General features: G+C 37.8%; 1 protein-coding gene across 1 annotated transcript in view; it reads left to right on the forward strand.

Moving 5' to 3' along the window:
- EVC (EvC ciliary complex subunit 1) overlaps positions 1–23,592 on the forward strand; it is a gene marked incomplete at its 5' end in the record, with an annotated part of 55,334 nt that extends 31,742 nt beyond the window's left edge. The window contains 10 exons of the mRNA XM_084286655.1: positions 3,398–3,610; positions 9,292–9,401; positions 10,712–10,922; positions 13,911–14,117; positions 14,914–15,058; positions 18,138–18,246; positions 20,195–20,321; positions 21,057–21,150; positions 22,370–22,475; positions 23,487–23,592. Coding sequence (XP_084142781.1) covers positions 3,398–3,610; positions 9,292–9,401; positions 10,712–10,922; positions 13,911–14,117; positions 14,914–15,058; positions 18,138–18,246; positions 20,195–20,321; positions 21,057–21,150; positions 22,370–22,475; positions 23,487–23,568 — 1,404 coding nt within the window. The 3' untranslated portion in view covers positions 23,569–23,592. The remainder of the gene's footprint in view (positions 1–3,397; positions 3,611–9,291; positions 9,402–10,711; positions 10,923–13,910; positions 14,118–14,913; positions 15,059–18,137; positions 18,247–20,194; positions 20,322–21,056; positions 21,151–22,369; positions 22,476–23,486) is intronic.
- Positions 23,593–24,085: the final 493 nt, after the last annotated feature.

Below are 24,085 nucleotides of genomic sequence, written 5' to 3' on the forward strand. Positions count from 1 at the left end.
ACCATGAAGTATTTTGCAAATAATTAAGCACTTATGATCTGAAGACATCTTTGCCCATCACACTAACGAGGTTATGTAGTTAAGCATGTTGTGGGAACAAGATGTAATAACGGTTTTCCTGGGTATCTGTGTTTCTGCTCCGGTAGCACGAGCAGTAAGTATACAATATAATTTGAAGCTGCAGGGAGTGCAAGCAGAATGCTATTCAATTGATCTTTAAACAAAATGGCATGACGACAAGTAACAAAATGCATTCTTTAGGTTCTGTGCAAAAGATTTCCTGGTAAATAATAATACAGGGATGTCAGCATGCCAGGGAAATGCTATCAGTTCTGAAGCAAAATGTGTTGCAAAGCAATTTAGTTGCTGTAGATAGAACTCTGTTTGTTTAAGAATAGAGTTCCTTAACACCCTGCCTGAGATCTTTGGAGATTGCGATAGAAATGCCACAGACTTCACTAGACTTCCTCTGAACTATTTTAGACCCAAAAGAATTTTTTATATCTTGGAATGCCCAGTAAGGGCAGGAGAATTAAATTGTCTCAAAAGACAAGAATAGCTCAGAGAAGAGATGGTTTACAGAGACAGACTGATAATTTTTTTTAATGTGGTGTGGGATACAAAGATTAGAAAAATAGAATCTTTATGTTAAATCCCAGGATTTAGAGACTTGAATTCTAAAATAAAGCAGCAGCAGAAAGAACTTAGACCATTTTGCATTAGTGTTGACAAGCTAAACCAGGTCCACAACTAAACAGATTGTTAAGAAGATGGTATGAATGCTGCCTCGTGTTGTAACAGGAGCTGGAAGCTAGAATAATTAAAGAGGAGACAATCTACCTGTGCTGCATAGTGTCTTTGCAGTGATATATGCAGCCTGAGGCACTTCTGTGCTGTATGGGGCATGTTTCAACCAATAATTTAGGACTGGTGTGGTAGATTTCATTCTACTTTTCAGTGTTTCCCAGTGCCCGGTCTAGTTGTTTAATCTGGGAGATTTTAGCAGAGCAGACATAGCTACATTCAGTACCTGCAGCGTAGGCGTCTGTGTACAGGTATCCAGAATTCTTTGGACTGCGGTTCCCTGTAAAACCATTTCCCTGTAAAACCATTTTCAATTTATTGAAGAATGGCCACTTAACATTGCCTCCCCACTGTCCTGTTCCTGTGCTGCCAGAAACACTGTGAGACCACGTTTTCTATGCATTCACAGAGTCTGGCCCCAGTGTGGATGCCAGCAGCAGCAACCATGGGCACCAAGCAGGTCCCAGCACAGTCACTCCAGTGTCACCTACAGCAGCAGAGCAGCCCCACCACTGGGTGCACTCTGACCACAAAGTGCCTCAAACCAAACCACTGAAGAGTAAAGAACTTAGGTTTTTGACAGAAGTTGTTGCATACTAAGCAGGCTAGCCTAGCCAGCCAAACCATTTCGTAGTAAGAAAAGGCGCTGCATAGAGAAATATATCACTGGTCAGACGTTACCCTAATGACACTGTCATGTCCAGATTGTGAGCAATAGCCAGAAATGAGAGAAGTGTTACCAGAAATGAGATATCCAATTGTGTCTCCAACTATAATTTCTGGCCAGGGCCCAGTCTGAGGTTAAACAAAGTCAGTGGGAGCTGGATTCATAAAATTCTGCATGTTTTTAACAAGTAAGAGAGTGGAAGAAATGAGACATCTCATCTCAAAAGTGTAGTGAACACTTCTGATAGTGTTGTGCCTCGATTTTATCCATAAGTAGAGGTTGCTGCAGGGAGCTGTTAAACTAAGCTATTTATTGTTTGTGAAACAGCTCATTAATATGGTGATTAGCATCCTACAGGGATCCCAGGAGGAAAATAATAATTTAGTATTCAGTGCACAGCTTGGGTATTTTACAATAACTGAGACATACAAAATAAATTAAAAAAAAAATAAAAAAAAATCTGTCCACTCAATGGGTATTGATAAACCTAAACACTGAACAAATAAAGGTTCTGTGGAAACAGTATGTGAAGCCAAAATTGATCATTAAGGGGGCATATGCACAGAGCCAGATTGAATGTGCAGCCTAAATTCTGTTCATTGCTTGTTTCTGAGTAGTAGTAGTTTGCAAATTTAACATCCTTCTTCATTTATTTATTTTTATGATACCACATCTAGAAACTGGAATGGGCTCTTAGACAATAACACAGTGTCCCCCAAAACCAGACAAGTCCACTAGAAATTTTCATGTGTATGAGCTGCAGACAAATGTTTTTGACATTTAGATAAATATGACTGTACTTCTTTTGAGAGGTTCTGGATTTTAATCACTTAAGAGACTGTGATTAAACATGTATTTAAAGGAAAGCTACAGCTAGAAGGCTTGACTTGGTTTTGCAAGAGAAATGCTGAAAAGAGTTTTTGAAAATACTAGCTTTATTTTACAGGAAAAGAAATAAATTTAAGTATTTTCAAGAGGGCTAACAGTGATTTACAATGAAAGAAAAATCTCGCAGACAATAAAGCTTTTTTGATTGATATGACAATGGTGAACTCACACAAAAACAGCTCTTCGTACTGCTGGAGTACTGCAGTGTCTGTGTGACCTTTCCAATGTCTTTGTTTTCTCTCTTCCTCTAGGGAAAGCTACCTGCACTCAGTTATCTCAGGGATTATCTCAAATTTCTAGCAAGTTTGCAAAGGCAGCTCATATCATCACTGTGTATTTGACATTGAAATTACAGGTTTTTAAAAGATTTAGTAGCTTCGATGCCATCTGACTAAATCACCCAAACTCCTCTTGCGAATGAAACAGGCTCAGCAATTCAAAACCAGAAGATGTTTGTTTTCTTAGGCTTTAAGCTGTTCTGTATCAAGATGGATTTGAATAATTCTGCCCTTCCAGAAGGTATTGAAGAACGTCATATTTCAGAGCAACAACTATTAACATGACTAGTGTCAATTTTATCTACCTAAATGCTACACTGTCCCTTTTAACTCTTCCTTATTTCTTGCCTTTATTCATTTTATGTCACCACCTTTAAAAATATGCCTATGAGGTGTTGTGCTACACAGGATTCTTTCCACAGTGACAGGCAAAATCTATGGGATTTACAACACCTTAGTTGCATTGCAGTTGCACGTGGACAACCGTTAGGGTTCAATATCCTGTGCTAATGCCACTATTGCATTTGAAATGCCTTTATGTGCCTTAAACCATGTATGTTGTTGCAGATTCCATCTACAAAACCTGGTATAACTCAGGCGTTACTGGCATTGGATTTTATCTCTAGGGGTTACTGGTCCAATGTGTTAACTGGGACATGGTTCCCTCACTGGCATTGTACAGTATGCAGTCATATGGCTCCAAAGGGTCATGAGGTTTGCTTTCTCACCTTCCTCATTTTGTCCCCCTTTGCCTCCCTAGGAGCTGTATTCTAAAGCTTCCAGTGTTTTAGCAGAGTTGGTGAATGAGCTGTTTCTTCAGACCCTGCCTGTTGTGACTGGCCTCTCTGTAAGAGAATGTGAACTATTGAAAGAGGAGTGGCAGGAGAATTTGGTGCCTCAGTTGGAGAAGTGGGACACCCACCACCTTAAACGCTGGAAGCTTTTCCAGGAACAGCTACTACAAGAAAAAAAGGTAAGACCCATATCACATTTTGGGACCCCGGGTTCTGAAAACAGCTATAGAACGAAATTGTCAAGGTACTAATCTGTGGGGAGTACTTTGTGTATAAATATACAGACCAAGTCCAGACACAGATCCAGACTCAGGATGGGCAGTTTGAGCTGCATTATGAAGTGAATATATATGCTGTGCATGTAGACTCAGCATAGAGGAGTCAGAGAATAATTACTGAACATCTGTCCACAGTGTTTGACAGCTTTGTCAGCGCATAAACATTTTTTGGCAAGGCTTCTGTCTGATTTCACAGTGTCCTCAGCTTTTGAGCATCTACAGAAACAGTTCAAAAAAACCCTTCATCTGGTCCTTTTAGAGAGAGTACATGTAAGTACAGTTTACAGGAAAGGAAGCCTTACAGTGGTAAATGTTTCTTAATAATTTCTTTGTATTAATACTGTAATAATTGGAAACAACTCTTTATATAAAACTTACTCTTTACTCTGAGGAGGTGAAGAAACACACATCCCTCTCCTTTGTTCTGCTTGTGTCCAGCACAGGAGGCATTGAGACCAGAGGAGAAAACCAACAGTTATAAATTCATGTTAGGGCTCTTTTGCCTGGTCCTTCCATTGTCCTATTGAATCTCAAGCATTGCTCAGGGCCAGCGAGGACGTGCTTTAACAGCAAGCATAAACCCCACAGAGAGGGTGATCTCAAGTCTAAAATTTTTTTCCAAAGACACTTTATGCATTCCTCCAGTACTATCATTGGACACAGTATGTACAAGCATCAAGTGGAGAAACCAGCACCCCTGGGATTGCTTCTCAAGAGATTAAAAGGATTAGTTTGTCTCCAGCAGTCAATTGCTGGATAATAGTTCCTTGGACAGCACTGCATGTTGAATTCATTGTATGTGAATTCAGATATTCCAGTAATGTCCAAGCACGGGATAGTTAAAATAAAACGTTGACTTTCCATACTTTCTGTGTACTGTAGCATTCATAATGTAAAGCAGATGGCTTCCTAGCTGGGAGAATAAAAACAAAACAAAACAAAACAAAACAAAACAAAACAACAACAACAACAACAACAACAACAACAAAATAAAGGATTTGCTGACATCATTAACAGTAATTACTGAGCTATAGGGAAATTCACTTAAACAAGGACACATAGCTTTCACATTCGTCTCTGGGTCACCAGCACTGTAGCTGGGCATTCTTCAACATAAAAATTGCCTGAGCAACAGACAGAGCTTTCCTAAGGACAAGTGGATAAGTGTGGGATAAAATTCTAGAAGAAGGTTTCTCCTAGTGGGAATATGTATGATTCTTCAAGACAATAGGCTTTGCAGCTTTTTTCACTTACATGTGGCCTTTCAGAAGTAGTTTGAACTAAACTGGAAGAAAGACTGCTATATCTCTATCTAAAGTGTGCAGGGAAACAATTACTACAAGGCTAGGCTGGCAGATTTTCCTGTGTAAACAAGTTTGAAAAGTATCACGCAACTCACTGTATTACATTTAAATGCAAAGTGCGTTTATTGGCACATTCATAGTGTAAAAACAGCAACATGTACATTTAAACAATAAGTTGACGCTTGTATCCTACTGAAAAGAACACAGCTTTAGAAAAGAAGAGAGCTCAGACATTTGTGGCAGGTGATCATGTCATCTGGGAGATCCCATAGACGTTACAGTGCTGAATGTGTCAGAAGATTCATAAATCAACATTCATATTGACAAGCCTTTTAATTTATCAGGCATTTTCCAGCAGGAGATAAGTCTCTCATTTTCCTTTTGATAAATATGATATACTGAGAGTTACATAGTCACCTGCTTTACAGACCTTGAAAGTCTACCACCAGAAGGCTTTTCACCAGGATATTTAAGCTTTTCAAGGTGGCTCAAAAAGACGTTTTTCCCATTTATCTGAACTACATTTATTTTGAGATTACCTTTCCTAGCATTTATACATATCTGGAATATAATGTGCTTTGGGGAAACAGAATCGCTTTTGTGCATGAAAAGGAAAATTTAGTTTCATATTTAACTTTTTTCTTATAAGCTTGACGATGTAAGTGAGGGAAAATATAGGAATTTAGGAATAAATGACTAATGAAAATAAATTATGAGCATTTTACCACATAGCTCCTACCTCATGATGTCTCTGGAAGAGCACTGTCGTCTGTTACGCAGAGCAGGCTGCTGCACTAGGCTAAGGTACTTGCTTGACATTCAGTGTGCATCACACACCATCTACAGGCTGTTAGAGAGAAATTGCTTTCCTCTGATTTCCTGAAGAATCTGTGCTAAAAATGTCAGCTGCAGAAGAAAGTGTGCTTACTTGGGTCTAATTTGCTGTGTTATCTGAAGTCTAACTCAAAGTATTTTATGGGTTTCATTACCCACTAACGGCATATTCCACACATTTATTGCCAAAGAGTAATGCTTAATGTTAGCTCTGCTGCAGAAGGTCTTACAATGGACTTGTTGCCAGGAGACAAAACACAGAAACTTACAGAGACAAAATGGGGTGAGGAGATTTCCATCCAGTTGCACACCATTGCTTGGCACCCAGAGAGGTGAATCAGCATCTGCTTATCAGCATTGGCATGCTGTGCTTTTTTGCCTTCTCTTCGTTTTACAGATACTGATTTCTTTCACAGTGTTTGGAACGACTCCTCTTTTCAAGTAGCCAAACATTCCTCGGAGCTTTACTCCGCCATTGAGGATGATTTTGTCCCTGGTTTTACTGGTTAAATGCAGGTTAGGAATCCAAGAGCCCAGCTCTTCCAGCCACTGAGTCTGCGCTACACGGAGAGTCATTTTCTCCATTCTTTACCAATCTGTCAGAATGTAATAGTATTTTGGAGACAGGCTATAGTGGACAACTGTGTGAAAGGAAAGCGATGTAGGATGCCAGGTCAGGAGAGGTAAGAACTGGCTGTCCCATAGGGGACAGTGCTGTTCCTCTCCAGGCAGCCCAGGCCCAGACTGACTTTCTGGTGGCCTCTCAGCCTTTTTGATTCTCCACTCAGTGCTCCCAATGTGAAGCCATAGAGGAAAAACCACAACACAGGTACAAGATTCCTGTCTAGTAGTGTTAGGTCTCAAAGCAATGTAAAGTCATTCCCAAGAAAACAAAAGTTTTGCAAGGCAGCTGGCAGCTTGGCCTGGTATTGGAAGAGTAGTGCACTGCATCACATCACATCACCTTTTCACCTGGATAGATTAAATAGTTGTGTCTGTTTTGCTATTTATCAGCCATAAGCCAGCAGCCTCAAATTAAGATTCCCTTCGGTGTTGCATTTGGGTCTGTATGTGTGAGTTCTTGCAGTGTTTTGGGGAGTCAAAAATACCCAGCCCTCCAGGTTTATCCCAGTGAGCAACTGTAGTACTACTTCCCGTAAAACATGCAATAACTGTTCTGTTTCTACCCCCAGCTGATCCTTCCCTTCTTGATCATCTTTTTCCTTATGGTAGCAAAACACTGGCTTAGTATTTGGTCCAAATCTCAATCTTCCTTATTTAACACCCCTACTTAAATGCATAATAATGCCCATTCTTTCCTCTTTGTTCTCATACTACTTAATGGCTGATGTACTTGTACTTCTAAGTTTAACAATTGTGCACGGGGTTATTTTTTACTGTGTCCCAATCTTTCCGTTGGTCTCAGAGGATTGAAGAGACCCATTATAAATTTTGCATACAGATTATGTTAGATGTGTCTCGATTAAAAGGTGACTCATTCATTTCCTTTAAAAGAAAGTCTGTGTTCACCACTACAGAACTACACTATGTCCTCATAAACAGTAAGAAGTAAACAATTCCTACTACAATTCCTACTACAATGCCTGTCTGTGTTATCATTCTGAGTGCCTTTTTGGATGGGTTGTACGGGCAGCAGCAGAGGTGTTACATTTTTGTTTCTTGACTGCAATATTATATCATTTACAATTCCAGAAAACCTCTCCTGTATCTTGGTGGTCTACATCTGATTAAATCTGCATGCTGTTGGAAAACAAGTAGGCAGACAGGCCCTTCAAGAACAACTTCTTGATGAAAACCAAGTCTCCAAAAATAATGGGGAACCACATCTGAGCCACAGTGTCTCATTGAAAAAGCTCCTCTAGAAAGTAAAAGGTCCTTTTCAGCTCTCTTGTAACTGCTGAAAGAGACAGTAAAATATGCAGTGCAATGTATCAACTTGGTCAACCAAAGAATTTACTAGACACATGCAGAGAGGTGTGAAACACTAGGGAACCATATCCATAGAGCTGCTAAAGGGAAATACTGATACAGCTATTATTGGCATCTGTCACATTGATACCTGGAGACCTGGTAGACTTTAATTTGTCACTTGCAGTGTGCAGTTGGAGATGACACTGTGCTTGGCTGTGCTCTGTGATTTTCAGAATCACCCAGGCTCAAATCAGTTGAGGTCTGGCTGCCTAGGCACATCTTGCAGCTCCTTCTGAAAGCAGCTCAGGGGGCTCCCCAGCACTGTGCAGACTTAAGTGCTGTGCCTCTCATGCCCTTTCCATCTGTAATATTGACTGCCAGCCCATACTTCCCTGACACCCCACATGGGAGAATGTGCTTTGATAAGGTTTTCTTCATGGAGAGGGAACAACAATATGTGCTACTGTGTATGCTGCAGAGAATGCGCTATCCGAGAAAGAGGTGCATTTTTCTTTTAAAGCCAAAGATGAAGTGCTTTCTGATGTTCTGCACTTCCCTGGAGAGTTAATTCTGTGTTCACATATAAAGCCTCTCCTGCACAGATCACTGCTTCCCAGGGAAAAGACTATCAAATCCAGTATGGAGACCCAGGACCACTCCTAATACCTTGCACTAAGAGAGGCTGCACTTATGCGTCTAATTCTTTGCTGGACATATTGATCTAGTGAAATCTTGCTGTCTACAATAACAGAAAATTTACTCCCTCATGTTCTGAATGAAGATGGAACATGAAGTAAAGCTGTCAGAGAGACGGAGTATTATATTTAATTTAGAACTCTGCATATGTCTGCAAGCAACCTGCTTTTACCCAGCTGCCAATGTAGCCTGATATATACTCTTCATCTCACAGTAATGGAGGTTGGGGCCTTACAGTCATTTCATCTTATGGCCTATTATTCATTAAATGCTGGCAATACACTAAGCAAAATCTAAGTCTGTATCTCCAAAAGTTTACAGTATAATGGCAAGTCCATCAAAACATTTCAAGATTAAATTCTTTGATCTAAATATCACCTTGAGGGAGCTGTAAACTCAGTCCTAAACCTAATCACATCTCCATTTCTAACTATTAGCATTGCGTACTATGCACAAAGTGAGATGAAAGATATCTTTATTTTGTTAGGTGAAAGTAAAAACTACATCTCTACTAGTGAAAAAAATGAAACAGCCCACTGCAACCTACTGATAAGAGTCGATGCAGTATTTTGTGCCACATTGTTCTTTTTTCCATTGTTTTTTTTGTTGGTGAAACCAGAGAATCTGTAGGAGACACAGCTCGGGGCTGATCCAAATCAGACTTTGACCATTAAGATGCAATTTGTTTCATGGAAGAGGGGAATTACTGTTTTTAACTAAAACGAAAAACAAAAAACCTTTAGATAACCTCCTGATTCATCATATGGTCACTGAAATCAGAGCATCTTACAGTTGTGATTTTTTCCCTGCTTTTAGCTATGGATAAATGAATATGCTCTCTCTGCTGTGATGCAAAAGCACCTGTCTGAGAAACAGGAGAAGATAATTCAAGGTGTCGTGAGCAGACTAGGCTGCCTCAGTGATGAGTAAGTATGGTTTTATCGGTAAGCAGTACAGTAAAACTGCAATGCCGCATGCACAGATAAAAACCCATATATATTACATTGCAGAAAGCAGTGTTGAGGGATTCTGAGCATCCTCAGACAGAGAGACAGTTTCTGTAGGTTTTGGTCTGAGTATTAAAAAAAAATGCCAACAGATAGGATGATTCCTGGTAAGGCAAAAGTAAAGTCTTCTTCAATTAGTCAAGTGGCGCACATTCTGTATATCTGTTCCTATGTTTGTGAGTTATTCCTAATCTTGAACCACGTTCACTTTGCCCTCTGTATCTCATGCCGGAGTTGGATATCTGTCAATATAAAATGTTCAGTCCAGCACCATTCAGCTCTACCTTTGCTTTCTGCTATTAGTATACTACTGACCATATCTTTGCATGTAAATGACTCCTGTCTCGCATTCTCTGTCTATATTCGCTAAGGAAACTTTTAGTTTTGTCTCATCTTTGTCTCTTTGAGAGACATACCTCTCAATAAAATAAATAAATAAATAAATAAATAAAATTTGTGTTATCTGCCTTATTTTGATTAAGATAACAAATGAGTTCATCATAGTTTCAACATTATCAAAGATCAATGCAGTTAAAGACTTGGCTATCTGCAATATTGGTGTTATTGCCAATGCACTCCTTTATTTTGGCTCTACTTCTCAGTTCAGCCTCCCCTTTTCATGTTCTCTGACTTCAACATTGCCCAAGATTTGGTACCTAGAGAGCTTGTTGCACACAGTAGGTAGAGACACAAACCCACCTTGAAGGATATCATCCCAAATGTGCACATAGCACATTTAATTCATTTTGTCCATAATCTACTTCAAAATGTGTTCTTCTTTTGAAAATTCACCAAAAATTTGCTCCAGCCATGTCTGCATTTCCAGCTAACACTATACCCTTCAGTGTCTCATCAGAGCGTGCCCCCTTGTTAATCCAAAATATGCATTTTCTTCAGCTTGAAATAGCTTTCCTGTAGGTCTGATTACATTCTCCTTTCATCTTATTTCAAGTCTCTTATTTTTAAAAAAATGTAATCACAGATGCTTATTTATCTTTTTTCTTCCTACTTTTATTTTAATTTGACTTCAGAGTGACAGAATTATATGTCTATCACAGTGTTATCCATTCATTACACCTGAGAAACATTGTAAGGCATGCTTAGAATGTGTGAGATGTCACAGAGTGAATAGTAGCTGTCATCTTTCAGCAATGACTTTTCCTGAGCATGGATGTGCAAAATCAGCAAGCAGCTTAGCTGGTTGATTTTTAATGATTTGTTTTTTACAGGTCTGTTAACTACATATTGCAAAAACACCGGCTCCTGCTGTGCTCAGTACTGAGAAGGTTAACTCTTCGAAGCATTGGAATGGCAGCTCTGACCCGCATGAGGATGTCCAGGAAGAAGAGCTTGCTTCAGGAGCTCAGAGAGCAGCACATCATGCAGAAGGGTTCCTCCCACTGCCAAGATGAAGACCAGTGGCAGCTGCAGAAGGCAGTGGTAGGTACAGTGTCCCAGTGGGTTTTGTCCATAGTCATATGCTCTGATGTCTGGCATTAGAAGTAGCCACAGATGAGCTCCAAAATATAAAAATGTTCAGGTTCCAAATAATAAATATTGTCAAAAATGCACCCACTCTTGATATAGGAGGTACCAGAATGTGCCTGTTGTAGTTTTTAATTCCCTAATATTTTATCTATTGCCTATCTATGATAGGTGTTATCTTTCATTAGTGTAAAAGTTATCATAGCAAGCTTATTCAGTTACCAGTTTTATATGAAAACAGTAATTAAAACAAGTCATGGCAACATGTATAAAGAACTCCTATGCAAGTTACTGCTTTAGTGTAAGAGAAATTCCTACTAACTCTTCCAGGGATCATAATATGCACTTGAAAATCTGTTAATCAATATCAGAATAAATTGTTTAATTTCTCCAACAGACCTAGCAAAGTTCTTCTGTACTGTTGTCATTTTTCATTCTTCTTTTTTCTTTCTTCTCTGTCTGTGAAATTCTCAGCATCCATTCACCTGACATCCTTCAAAATAATCTGATTCGTGTAGGTCAGGAGATAGGAGAAAATTCAACGGATTTTTAGACTTGATATTCCCACAGGTCACTTTCATATCTATTTGCAACTGTGTTTTAAGGGTTACTCCTGGTTAATATTAGATTTTGTAGGTTATTTATTTACTTAGACTGGATACTTACCTAAAACAACAATGCATTGCTGAAGTCAGCATCAGAGGGCCCTTCCCAGCTGGCATCAATGTTAGCCACTGCCCAACCCAGTGCTGCTGCACATCTGGATTGAACCCACCCAACACCTCATAGCTCTGTGCTCCATGGCATCACTGTGCAATTAGCAGAGAGGCAATATTGTGCATGCCTCTAATTCTGATGTGCATAGCATGAACACTAATTCTCCACTTGAAAGAGGAAGAAGGAAATTCTGTCTGCTGCCAGTTTCATATTTGATACTTCTATTGAAGTAGTTCCTCTTGAGTGTGAAAATCTCAAAATATCATTAACCTTCAGAAGAAGTAAAATATAATGAAATACAAATACATATGACTGCATTCCTCTTGTTCCTGCATTTGTGTGCTTTCCACTGTTACATCTCACTTAGTTCCCACAGGGACATTAATTGATTCAATCACTGTGTTCCCTAGAAAAATGAAATGTCCCCAGGTATTACGGTTATTTTAGTCTCCCTCCATTACAGGCTCTTTCCAAGGCCAGCTAAAACCAATCTCACAGAGACATGCCTAAAAATACACATATAAGATCCTTGCTGCCAAACAAGTAGAGCCTAGATGTGGAACCGTGAAAAGTCAGCAAGAAAAAAAATGTTAGGAACCACCTCCAAAGCTAGAACCAACGTATAAGGAGTTAAGGAAGAGGTTAATTTTTAGACACTCAACCAGAGTTTAAGACATACTATGTTGTTTTAACTAAATTTAATTTAAATATGTTCCAATTTTAGGCTGGTGTAGATAGTGTTATGCCAGTCTGTTTATTTCATATAAAATGTAAATTTTATTCAGGAAAATACCACTATAAAACCCTACCTTGGTCAGAATGACAAAAAAAAAAAAAAAAAAAAAAAAGAATCAGTTTAATGATATTCCAGCTGTCTTTAAAAAATGTCAAAAACATGTCTGAGCTATAAATGAAGACATGTCAGAATAGCCAGCATTAATAGGGACATCATTATTTTCCACAGATGAATGTGGGCAGAGCAGGTTCTTTTCCTACTTGCATTTTTTATTTCCAAGAGGGAATCAAATAGTTAGTGCTGAATACCTCAGAATAATTTAATTATATCTAGGCTTAAATGAGAGTATTAGTATAAGAGAGATATCAGCAATTCAATAGAAGGCAATCTGTGGAAGACTGTGATACACGTAAGAAAGAAAGAAGAGGTTATTCTGGTGTGTCCTATTGTGTGCTGGAGACAGTTTGGAGTGAAAGTGGATTTAAAAAGAAGCATAGAAAATGGATGGTCCAAAGGACTCAAGGGACTGGAAGCCTTAAGAAGATGCATCTTCTGAAGTGTCATAAGTTTTAAAACTGGCATAAAGTATGCAAGTAGGGAACAATTTTTCACTTGTTTCTGATTTCTTATTTCTAACAAAAGAACAAGAGAGCACCAAGCAAAGCTACTAGATGGCAGGTTCAAAATTAAGAAATAAGTTAAGCCATAGAACTCATCAGGTGCTCAGAGTGCAAGTGGTCTCTAAGTGCTATTAAGTGCAGTCATGAAAGGCTGGAAATACAAATATGCCAAGTTTTTCTCAGGTAGACCCCAAAACTGTTTGAGTGTCCTAGAAATGTAACTGCATGCTTGCCTTGTTCTTCTGCTCTTTATCAAGGTATCCACAACTATCTCTTACTGCAGTCAGTAATATAAATAAGTTATATAAATAAATATAAATATAAATAATATAAATATAAATATAAATATATTTATATTAAATAAATATATATAAATATAAATAAATATATAAATATAAATATAAATATAAATAAATATATAAATATAAATAAATATAAATATAAATATAAATATAAATATAAATATAAATATAAATATAAATATAAATATAAATATAAATATAAATATAAATAAGACCAAATTCAACAGTACAGAACACAAAAACAGGTACGTATCACTTGGAAATGACTAGTTGGACAGGACACAGCTGTTGTACATATCATGACAGAGACAATAGCTTTGGTGCCAAGACAAATATATTAAGTGGCTGTACTGGAACCATACTGGAATTAAGCATTATGCCTGATAATTATTATATAAAAGAATTATACTAGAATTAAGTGACTGTAGTGATTTATGCTGGAAATGAGATTAAGTGTTAAAACAGTAACGTTCTGAGTGGCTGTAGGATTTTATTTTACAGTGATGCTGACTAAGGTTGTGAATGCATTTAAATGGCAGCACCTGCTATCATTTTGTCTGATTACCAGGAGTCCCACATTTTGGAAGAGGAAGAGAAGCTAGAGGAAGAAACGCAGCAAACCCATTTAGAATTTCACCAGCAGTTAGTCACAGAAATGCAAGAAGCTCTTCAGTTTCTTCAGCAACACATGGAGCAAGTGATTGGGCGGACACTGCTACAGCATGCCCGACAGGAAGCTGGAAAAAGGAAATCAGATGATGAACAGGACTTCAAGGTATGGAATTGTTCAGTAGCAGCTTTCTTAACAAATTGTGTACTATAATAAATTGGAGGGCAACCTTATATATATGCATTACCCTACGGCTAGAAGTATCATCAGGAAAACATTACAACCTGTTTTAAAACTGAAGGTAACTTGCTGTCTATTTACAAACATAACACCAACGTCAACCTACTGTATTTTTGAGGGACTCAAAAGAGGTTTTAATAAACCAAACCCCAGAACATAAAAAGAGCAGAGGGTTCTGGATGACAGAAAATCACAAACATGAGGAAGAAATGGAGATTATCTATTGATAAAGATTTTGAAGTTAATTAATAGTATTCATATATTAACAGCTTAATGGATATATTTATTAAATTATCTTGTAGATAAATACATAAAAATGATACTCAATTCATAGATTAATAAATAGAATTGTTGTAAATAATTGGATTTTCTGTATAAAGGAAAATTGCACTAGAATTACACATATGTTAATTTACTTTGCTGGCAATTGGGTTGACAGGCAAAATGGGCTATGGAGATGGAACAGATAGAAGAGTGGTCCCTTCCCAGATGTAGTTAAGGCACATTAAAAAGATTTTAATGTAATTTTTTGTGTTGAAATGTTCCATGGATTAATAGAAATACCTGTTTTCCAGCATATCAGTTTGTAACTTTTTTTAAGCACAAAATTCACAATCTTTCATACACATTAAAAATTAAATTTGGTGTTCAGTTTTAGGCAGATTAAAGCAACTAGTTTTTAACTTAGAAAATGAACCATTGCTTGCACTATCTAATGCAGGAGAGGCTGGTGGAAGCTGCTGTAGAAAGTGTATATGGGACCAGCAATAATATCAATAGACTGGTGCAAAACTACTACCAGCAAGTAGGAAAAATCACAGAAGGCTATGAAAGGAAAAAACTTCAGCAACTGAAATCGTTACAAGGTATGTATGATATTAAACAACTGTAAGATAATACTTGTTTTTTAATAGATAAATTCATTTTCTTATTGCTATAAAGATCTCATAAAGATAACAGAAATATATTATTGAAATCAAGCAACAAAGTAAAATGAATGTGTAGGTCCATTTCCATCTTTGAGGAAAAAGTAGTAGAGCTATTATCATCAGTAATTTCTTGAATTGCATGCAGGGTGTTGTTACTCAAAGTTTTGTATAACCACACATAGAATAATGACTTAGTGTCAGAGATTATAGTTTAACCATGAATTCAAATTCACCAAGCTAACATCAGAGATACTAACACTGTCACAACCACCAGTAATTGATTTTCTGGTGCTCTAAAGCTTAATACAGGAGGATTTAGAATGTTGACATTTGTACAAATCTTAGGTTGTACATCCAACCTCTACCATGAACACGGTTCAATTTACTATATTTATATACGAAAATAAAATGAATTAATGGATTAAATACTGATAGAGTAAGAGGGTATATGATGGGAGTCTACAAGTTGGATCTTTCTCCTATAAGGCAGGAGACCCGTGTCTACAGTCAGACACATTGCTCCCATGTTAGAAAACGTAAGCATCATTAGCAGACAGTCTGTTTTAAGGAGGAGATTCTTATATTTATCCCTTTTTTGACTCAATGAAATGTTGTTCTCTCTGCAATAGAGAAGATTCATGGGAGGATCAGCAAAAAGTCAATCGTTCCTATCCTGGAATGACGTATGAACTTCTACATTATTTCTTAACTGTCAACCATGACCCTCTCACAGGTTGTGAAACTGCTGATGAGGTTTATGAACTCCTGGATCCCACAGAAACCACCACACACAGGCACTTTTTCTTGAAATTATTTCTAATTGTTCAGTTCCTTCAGGACAGGAAAAAAAGCAAGCTGTGATTATTGATTTCTTCTGTAAACACTCTCCCCTCCCCTGGATGAAGGCTGTTGGCATTAAATGAAGATAGCAAGTTAGGAGAATGGCAATAGCATCTAAAGCTAAGTCTTTGAGACACATGGAGTGGATAAATAAAAGCTGTTTTCAACATGCAATTTAAAATAAATTTGATTCTTTCACCACAAAAGAGATTTTTTGAAGAGAAACAGGCCTATCCACTCAAGGCTTGGGTCTGGAGATAAGGCATACTTTGTTAGGAAAGATTTGTGAGCCCCAGTTAATAGATAGCTATGCTTACTGTTTACAGGAGAACCTGTTTGTTTTGCATGTGTTTTACAATGCCCTGTTGTGGACCTTGAAGCCTTTAACATTGGAAGCTGAAGTAAAAGGATTAGGCAAAATGTGTGCAGGGATTTTTGATCTGTGTTGTAGACATTGGCAGCCAACAAGACAGCCAGTTACTCAAGTTCTTACGAAGTCTCTCTAAAGACTTCTTTGGCCCTGATTTAGCCAACTACAAACAGAGTCTAAAATCCCTTCGATTTGGGTTGCTTTAAGCAGGAATTTCAACAGAAGCTTATTCCAGAACACTCCTCTGACGTGAACTGAGCTGATCCGGTATCATTACATACTTGAATGTTTTGCTTCATTGGCATTTTGGTATTGCTGTCTACTGGTTTCCCAAATAGCCTGTGAGACCTGGAATACCAGTCACTAGAGCCACAGTCAGCCTGGTAATTGCTCTTTTAGATCATTTCTTTCTCCTACTGTTTGTGTGGATATATTGTTGTTTCAGTGCATTGATGCTCCATGAACTATGAGAAAGAAAATTAAGTGTGTAAGCAGCTACTAAAGGAGCACATTTTCTTTTCAACTGAGGAAAAATAAAATCCTTTCTTGCTGCAGTGTAAGCCTACAGGCATGAGGGAAGATGAGAGAATTTACGTTGGTAATAAAAGCAGGCATGTTTTAGATTTGGGTGGCCAGAGAGAAACCAAACTGAAACTGAAAGGTCGAATGAACTGGTACAATAAAAAAAAATACTGCAAACATATATGTGCATACTCTAAAGTGTCTCAGTTTTTCTGTAACAGCTCCTTCAACTCCTTCTGCTTTGTTGTTAGCTTTTGTATTAAGAGTGAGCAGTGGGTCTAATGAGGGTCTCTGATGTTTAGTTCACATAAGTCCTTTTTTACCCTGATTCCAATTTTGTGATGCAGACTGCATGTTTTTCTCATTTCAGCTGTTGTATGGCCCCCAGAAGCACTTAAATTTCTCCCTGTGATTCTTAACAGCCTGAAGTGCTGCCCCTGGGCACAACCAGACCCTCTATGCCCTGCCTTCCAGCCAGGAGGCAGGGCACATGTTTCTTAATTTTTAGAAGGGCCTGATCTGTATGTGATCTTCAAGCACATTTACCACAATGAGAGAGCGATTTCCCTCACCAAATACACTGTCAACCTCAGAGGTGCCTGCCATCCTCTCCCAGCATTCAGAAAAAGTTGGATGCCCCCCATATAAATGTTAAATACCTTAATTTGTTACATACCCATCCATCTCTCTTCTGTATTTTAGAAAAAAACAGGTCCACAGCAGTAGGTGTGAAGAAATGGGTTGTATCTGGCAGATTGCTACCAGGCAGTACTTTGAAGATAAGACTCAGGACCCTGATCAGCAGATAAACACCAAGCAGAACTACCAAAATTACTTCACCTTCAAATAAGGGGAAGCATAGTGAAGTTAGGCATTCCCAGGACTAAGTGGCCTCAGAGCTCAGGGGTTTTTTGTTTGGCAGTTTTCATTTAGGTATTTCAATTTTTGCTTAAGGCATCGTGGTGTTTTCATAAAATGTCTCCTTTGAATTCTGTGTTAATCAATCACTTAGTGGGAGAAACAGATAAGAATAATAAGAATTCACTGGCATTACCATCACATCTGAACAATGCACAGCTTATTGTCTGATGTTTCAGCAAATCACAGTGGCAGAGCAAGTGTATGTAAGAAGTACTTGAGATCTCTAAGGAGCAGTGACTTTGGAAGGACTGCCTAGAACAGGGATTAATTTTTGTTGATGAAAGGCATAAATTGTCAGGTTGCCAGAACTCAAAGCAGGGTTTGTAGTTTTGAGCAGAATATTTTACAAAACCATTATTTCAGCAGAAAGAAGTGAAAAGAACAGACTTAGAAAGAAAGAAGAGAATGAACACACATTGAAAGAAGAACAGACCAAAGGCATCCTGAACATATCATCCGCAGTCCACCAAAGGTAAGAGCAGGCAGAAACACTACTGACTCAGTTTAAATGCTTTGACTTTTTGCAGATATATATAAATGTCTAGCTGAATAAATGTTCTGGCTTTGTATTTTATATTTTGTCCTTGATGGAGAAGAAATATTTGTTGCCAAATTTTGCACTACTCTTTGATCTCAGAGAATTACTTTTTGATGCTCATTAATTACAGACTGAAGAACTATATAAAGACAGTTTGAAAAGAGAGAATGAAAAGCAAAGCCAAAACACATGCCAAATTATTAAAAAAAAAAAAAAAAAAGACAATATAAATGTAGGATGGGAGCTGATTGTATCCAATTCATTACATTTCATTGTTTCTGCTTTAAAAATCAAGAATATATATTAATTTGCTGTTGAGTAAATATACCGTAATGAAGATAGCATTTTTGAAACATAAATAATATCTAAATGGTAAAATTTCATTGAATGCCTTTGGACAGTTAAGATTACTTGCACAAAATTTAGGCTTGAGTGCCACAAATGTTAAATAAAAATCATGTTTAATACATTATTTATTTTTTGAAATTTAGACTCTAGACAAAAAGCACTGACTATCCAAAGGAATAAGTTGACATATAAAGCTGTATTATATAAGTTTGAAGGACTTTCAAAATGACATGCACATAAAGTATTTTTGTAATCCTTTTATTTTCTTTACTCTTGGCTTATTATCCAAAATAACATAGCCTGTGCAATTTTATCATTGTAAAGAGGTTCATTCTTTTTTAGACATTCTGCTACTTCTACATTGACAGAGATTATTGCCCACTTTCTGTTTTTCATCCTTGTTTGAATTAGTATAGAAGTAGATTCATCTAACAAAGGGCTTCGGAAAAGATCCGTTAAGTATTCGTTATCAAGTTCATGGTTTATTCTGACATACAGATTCACTTTTAGCTGTTGTCTCAATTTTTTTCTCCCATAACCTATTCTTAAAATAAAGTACAATTAAATTGGGCTTCATGCAAACAGTAAAAATGTAACAATTTTTTATGCAAGCTGGTCTCATAACTATTAGTCAGTGATCAAACTCAGTTTCCTGTTGCCATTCTGATTTCTTTTAGGGTCAAATCCCAGTCATGCATTAAGTCAGTAACAAAATTTCTATTAATTATCCAACTCCTATTAAACTCAGAAGAATTTTTTATTTGCTTTTGCCCTTGATGGAAGGTTATAAGTGTGAGTTCAAAGAACAAATTTTGAAAGCTAACCTTCTGTGAGCATTGACAATTACAATAGCAACTGCAGTATGTGTAAATGTCAGAAATGTTTTGTGTTATCTCCTTCCCTGAGGAATGCGATGGTGATTGACAGTTTTGCTTCAAGGTAGATCAGACAAGAGAACAGAAGAATTACAGATTCAGCAAAGTTGCAGCCATTCAGTTTCTACTGTATTAATATTAATCTTTAACCAGTAAAATAAAACAAGCAATGAGTATAGTTGTCAGTGCTCGTAACACCAGGTTTCAGATTATCATGTTTCTGGCTCAGTGTCAGCTTGGTACTGAAGAGACCTGAATGAGATGCCTAATTCTTAATCCGTTATCCTCACACCTGATCTTCTAACAGCTTGTCTCTTTGGCAAGCAGATAGGAAAACTGACTTGATTCACTGCAGAAAACATACAAGGGTTTTGAAAGCAAACTTCAAAATTAAAACTGAACTCGAGCTCCCAAAGTCCAGGCATGGATGACCCAAACTGCTGTACCCTTAGAAAGGAGCTTGTGGTGCAAGCAAGTTATTCAAATAAGTAAAGCTAATTAAAAATCTACAGCAAAATTATTTGTCCTAGCAAAGACTGGATGGGCTGATACTGCTAATGAGCCTTTGTCGCTACAAAACCTTCTAAATGCCATTCACCAATATTGTATTCCTCCCTTGAACTGAACAACAAAGGTACTTTAAAATTTCCCTTTACCAGGATGATGCTGCAGCAAAAGAAGGTTCTGAGTCAGTTTGAACTGCACCAGCAGATTCGTCTGGAGTCTCTGAAACAGAAGCTGCTGGGATTGCATCACCTAGAAACAGAGCTGGAGAATCAGCTGAGGGTAAATCAGGATAAAATGATTCACAGATCTGAACCAGTCAATGGCAAAACATCTGTTGTTTTGACTCTTACTGTTTGACAGATTGTACAGATTGTAAGGGTCTCTTCACTGCCCCAGTTGAAATTAATGCTAAGATTCACTACTGTTTTCACCCCTGAAGCTATGGCTCAGACCCCAGCAACACATGCAGACAGTTAACAGTTTGAAACCATATACTACAAAGAGAACCTGGGACTTGGGTGGGGGCTTTATATTCTTTATTGTATTTTTTGATGGTTTTGCATCATTTCTATTGCGAGTACAGACTCACATTTTGGTTACTTGAATGTCTCTGTCTAATCAGATGGAAACTGTTCAACCTCCTTATTAGTACATCAATGTGCTTGAGTTCACAGCCACAACAAGGAGGATCAGGCCCAAATGCCAGGTAGTCGCAACCAGCCAGGTTGCACAGCACATCTCCTACTCTTCATCACATACATGCTCTCAGCATATTTGAGTTAAGTACTGTTAATGGGAAGCTGTATTTTGTTGTGCTCACTGAATCCCTTTCCAGGAGAAAACATCCCCAGTGTGTTCACACTGTTTCATGTGCTTCTGCAATGACATATCCTTTTTTTTTTTTGTCATGGCATGTGTCATGGCATAACATAACATGGCATTTTGTCGTGGCATAACATAACCAGAATCAAAATGTTTTGTGTTAACTGACTGCTGCTTTATCCTTGCATGCAGAATGCAGAGCAGGACTTTGTTACTGAGTTGGCTGCACTGGCCCGGATTCCAGTCACTGTGAAGAAGCAGCCTTCCAAAAGGAGCAAGCCAGCAGGTTGGTATGATCCTGGATTGTCTTAAAGACGAATCATTCCATTTAATCGGTTCAAACTGCAATATGACAAGATACAGTTTTAGGAGAGATTTTTTTTTTTTTTCATCAGTGCCATGTCCCTAATAAATGAGGGAATTGGGGTGTAGAAAAATAAAGTGACCTTCCAAGGTCATCTGGGTTGCCTGTAGCTTAACCACAAGTAAACGTCTCTGTTGCTGACTCCAAACCTGTCCTTTAGCCAACAGACCACATTTTGTCCATTGAGGTAAGGCTTTGCCTTGCTCAATCTCAAATTATTTTTCATGTCTTTATAATGTTCTTCAGAAAGGTCTCTGTTCACCTTGATCACTAGGTTTCTGGGAGGACAGCAGGACTGAATCACCCAGCTTTCATTCTCTTGGTAGAATGGAAGAATCAGCCATCCCACACACATACTCAAAAGTAAAATCTTACTGAATCAGGAAGATTGAAATATTTATATGAATTTGTTGCAGGTTTAACCGATTAGACTATTTTATTATTCAAGAGATACTTAGGGACAAATTGTCAGAATAGCAGTTATGTTCCCTGATGCATATTTGGAATGGGGTGTACACACTCTCATCCTTTGAGCCATGAAATCATCCTGTCATTATCAAAATGAGACATTTTGCATTACACCTGAAAGATGCTGAAAGGTGAGATAAGTGTCTGAAAGGGAAAAGCAGCTCATTCACCTGGACAATTTTGAATCTCTTTCCCTAGTCAGTTTTTTCTCAAGCGTGCAGAGCTGTTTGTCCTGGTGTGCACAGTGACCAGAGGGATACATGTGAAAGCTTGGCTCAGGACACTAAAAGCAGTGACTTTTTAATGTACCAGTGTACTGATTCAAATCACATAAAATGATGTAGTGATTGTACCTCTGTTTGCTAGTGGTAAGGAGCCATTTCCAATTACTTGCTAAGAAAATATAAGATAGTGCTGTCAGTGGTTGCACCTTGCAGAAACTTACATCAGGGTGCAGCAAATTTGAAAGTTGAAGTCCACTCTGTGAGAACTTACACTCAAAAAACAATATTCTAGTGATTTCCTTGTCATAATAATTTATATGTATAAAGTGCTACTGTGCTAGAAATCAGTGTTTTGTTTTGTTTTGCTTTAAATTAATCAAAACCAAACAAGCTCTAATATCGGTTATTTATTTATTTATTTGTTAATCCACATATCTTTGGTAATTCAGGGGAAAAAACAAAAAGAAGGAGCATTCACTCTCCAGAATTGGAAGACAAAGATGATTATTGTGGAAATATTCAAGAGCCCCCTGGACTGAAGTCCAGTTTATGCAGGTACAGTAGAGACTATAAAAAAGGGCTTTAAAAAAAACTGTTTACACAAAGCAGTAAAATATCTACTTCACAAGCAGGTATGCCAATCAAAACTAAAATATAACACCTACACTAGCTGATCTTCTTCCTTAACATTTATTTCTCACATGTACTTGACCTTTTTTTCCCATATTGTTTTTTAAATGTTGGAAAATCATCTGAGTTTGCTTGTCTGTATTGTTTTGTATTTTATAAATAACTTCTGAAGTAGAGAAATGAGAAATACTGTTTCCAAATTTCCTTTAATTAGATTTTTAAAAACCTGAGTCACAGACAGCATAAATCAGCACAGACAATTGAATCCAGTGGAACTAGGCTGACTTGTAGCAACCAAAATATGGCCTGTGGTATTTACGCTTTCAACTACCACCTTTATTTCATGGACAAAGGAAAGCGCCAGTCTTTGGCTGATGAGGGTAGCAGTTCTAACAATGGTTTTCTTGATAGATGTTTCAGTTGGCTTATGCTGGGGTGCTAACTAGAGGAGAAGAAATGGCTACAAACCTGAAAGATGCCAGCTGATTACTACAGGCAGATCAAACCAGCCAGCTGGTCACTGGGGCTTGATATATTGAGCAGAGAAAATCCTGTTGACAGGCAAAGCAAACAGTTGGTTCTCAGGAGCCACAGGCCTTTGGGGAAAAGTATTTATCCCCTGAGTGACCTCAGCCTGGGACTGACTTTAGGAGATGGCTCCTTTCCCTGATGGCATCAACCCTTTTCACACACTCCTTTCCCACAGCCAACAAGGGATACATGTGTAGGGAACAGGGGCACAAGAAAGGAACATTTATCTTTATGCAACTTTGTTCTGGCAGACTAAACAGAGGCAGCTGAAACCAGTGAGTGCAGAAGTTATAGTCATATAGCAAGTGCCTTTCTTCTCATATCAAAATGAATTTAGTTTAAGACGGAATTGTAGCCTTTGAAAAACTTGGTCTACAATTTTGTTTTATTGTTTATTTCTTTCAGAGAGAAGTTACAGAGGTCACATAAAGAGGAGGCTGAACCAAGGAAAAACTCAAAGATGTTAAAAAAAAAAGGGAACAGGTAGTAAAAGTATTTCTATGAGCTGTCTGAACACAGAGTACCAAAGCATTCTTCTGGGAGATCTCAGCAGCTATAAATACTTACTGAGCTGGTTTACTGAGGAACAATGAAGAACATCAATAATAACCGAGAAATCTTCTTTAGCTACAGACCGAGACTCAAAACCCCATGTTTGTTTCGCTGTTAATGAAACATTCGCACTTGATGTTGGCGAGGGGGAACAAAGAAGGCTTTAAACTCTTCCAGATCGTGTGGGGAACATGAGAGGAAGATAGTTTTAGATTAGGAATATACCTGAGGAAAGTGCAGAACAGATAGATACGCACTAGACCGAATGAGGTTAGGATATCTCAGGAAGGTTTCATTTTAATATTGATGTACCATTTGCTTTTGAGCCTTAAATGTTGTAGATCTGGTCTTAGTATTTTGTGATTGCTGCTTTAGATTTAAAAAAATAAATAAAAAAAATTTAAAGAATACTTAAAGAGATTTGAGACTTTATTGGTACATCGAAAGATTAA

Source organism: Netta rufina (genome assembly GCF_964035555.1).
Source record: "Netta rufina genome assembly, chromosome: 4".
NCBI classification, from domain to species: Eukaryota; Metazoa; Chordata; class Aves; order Anseriformes; family Anatidae; genus Netta; species Netta rufina.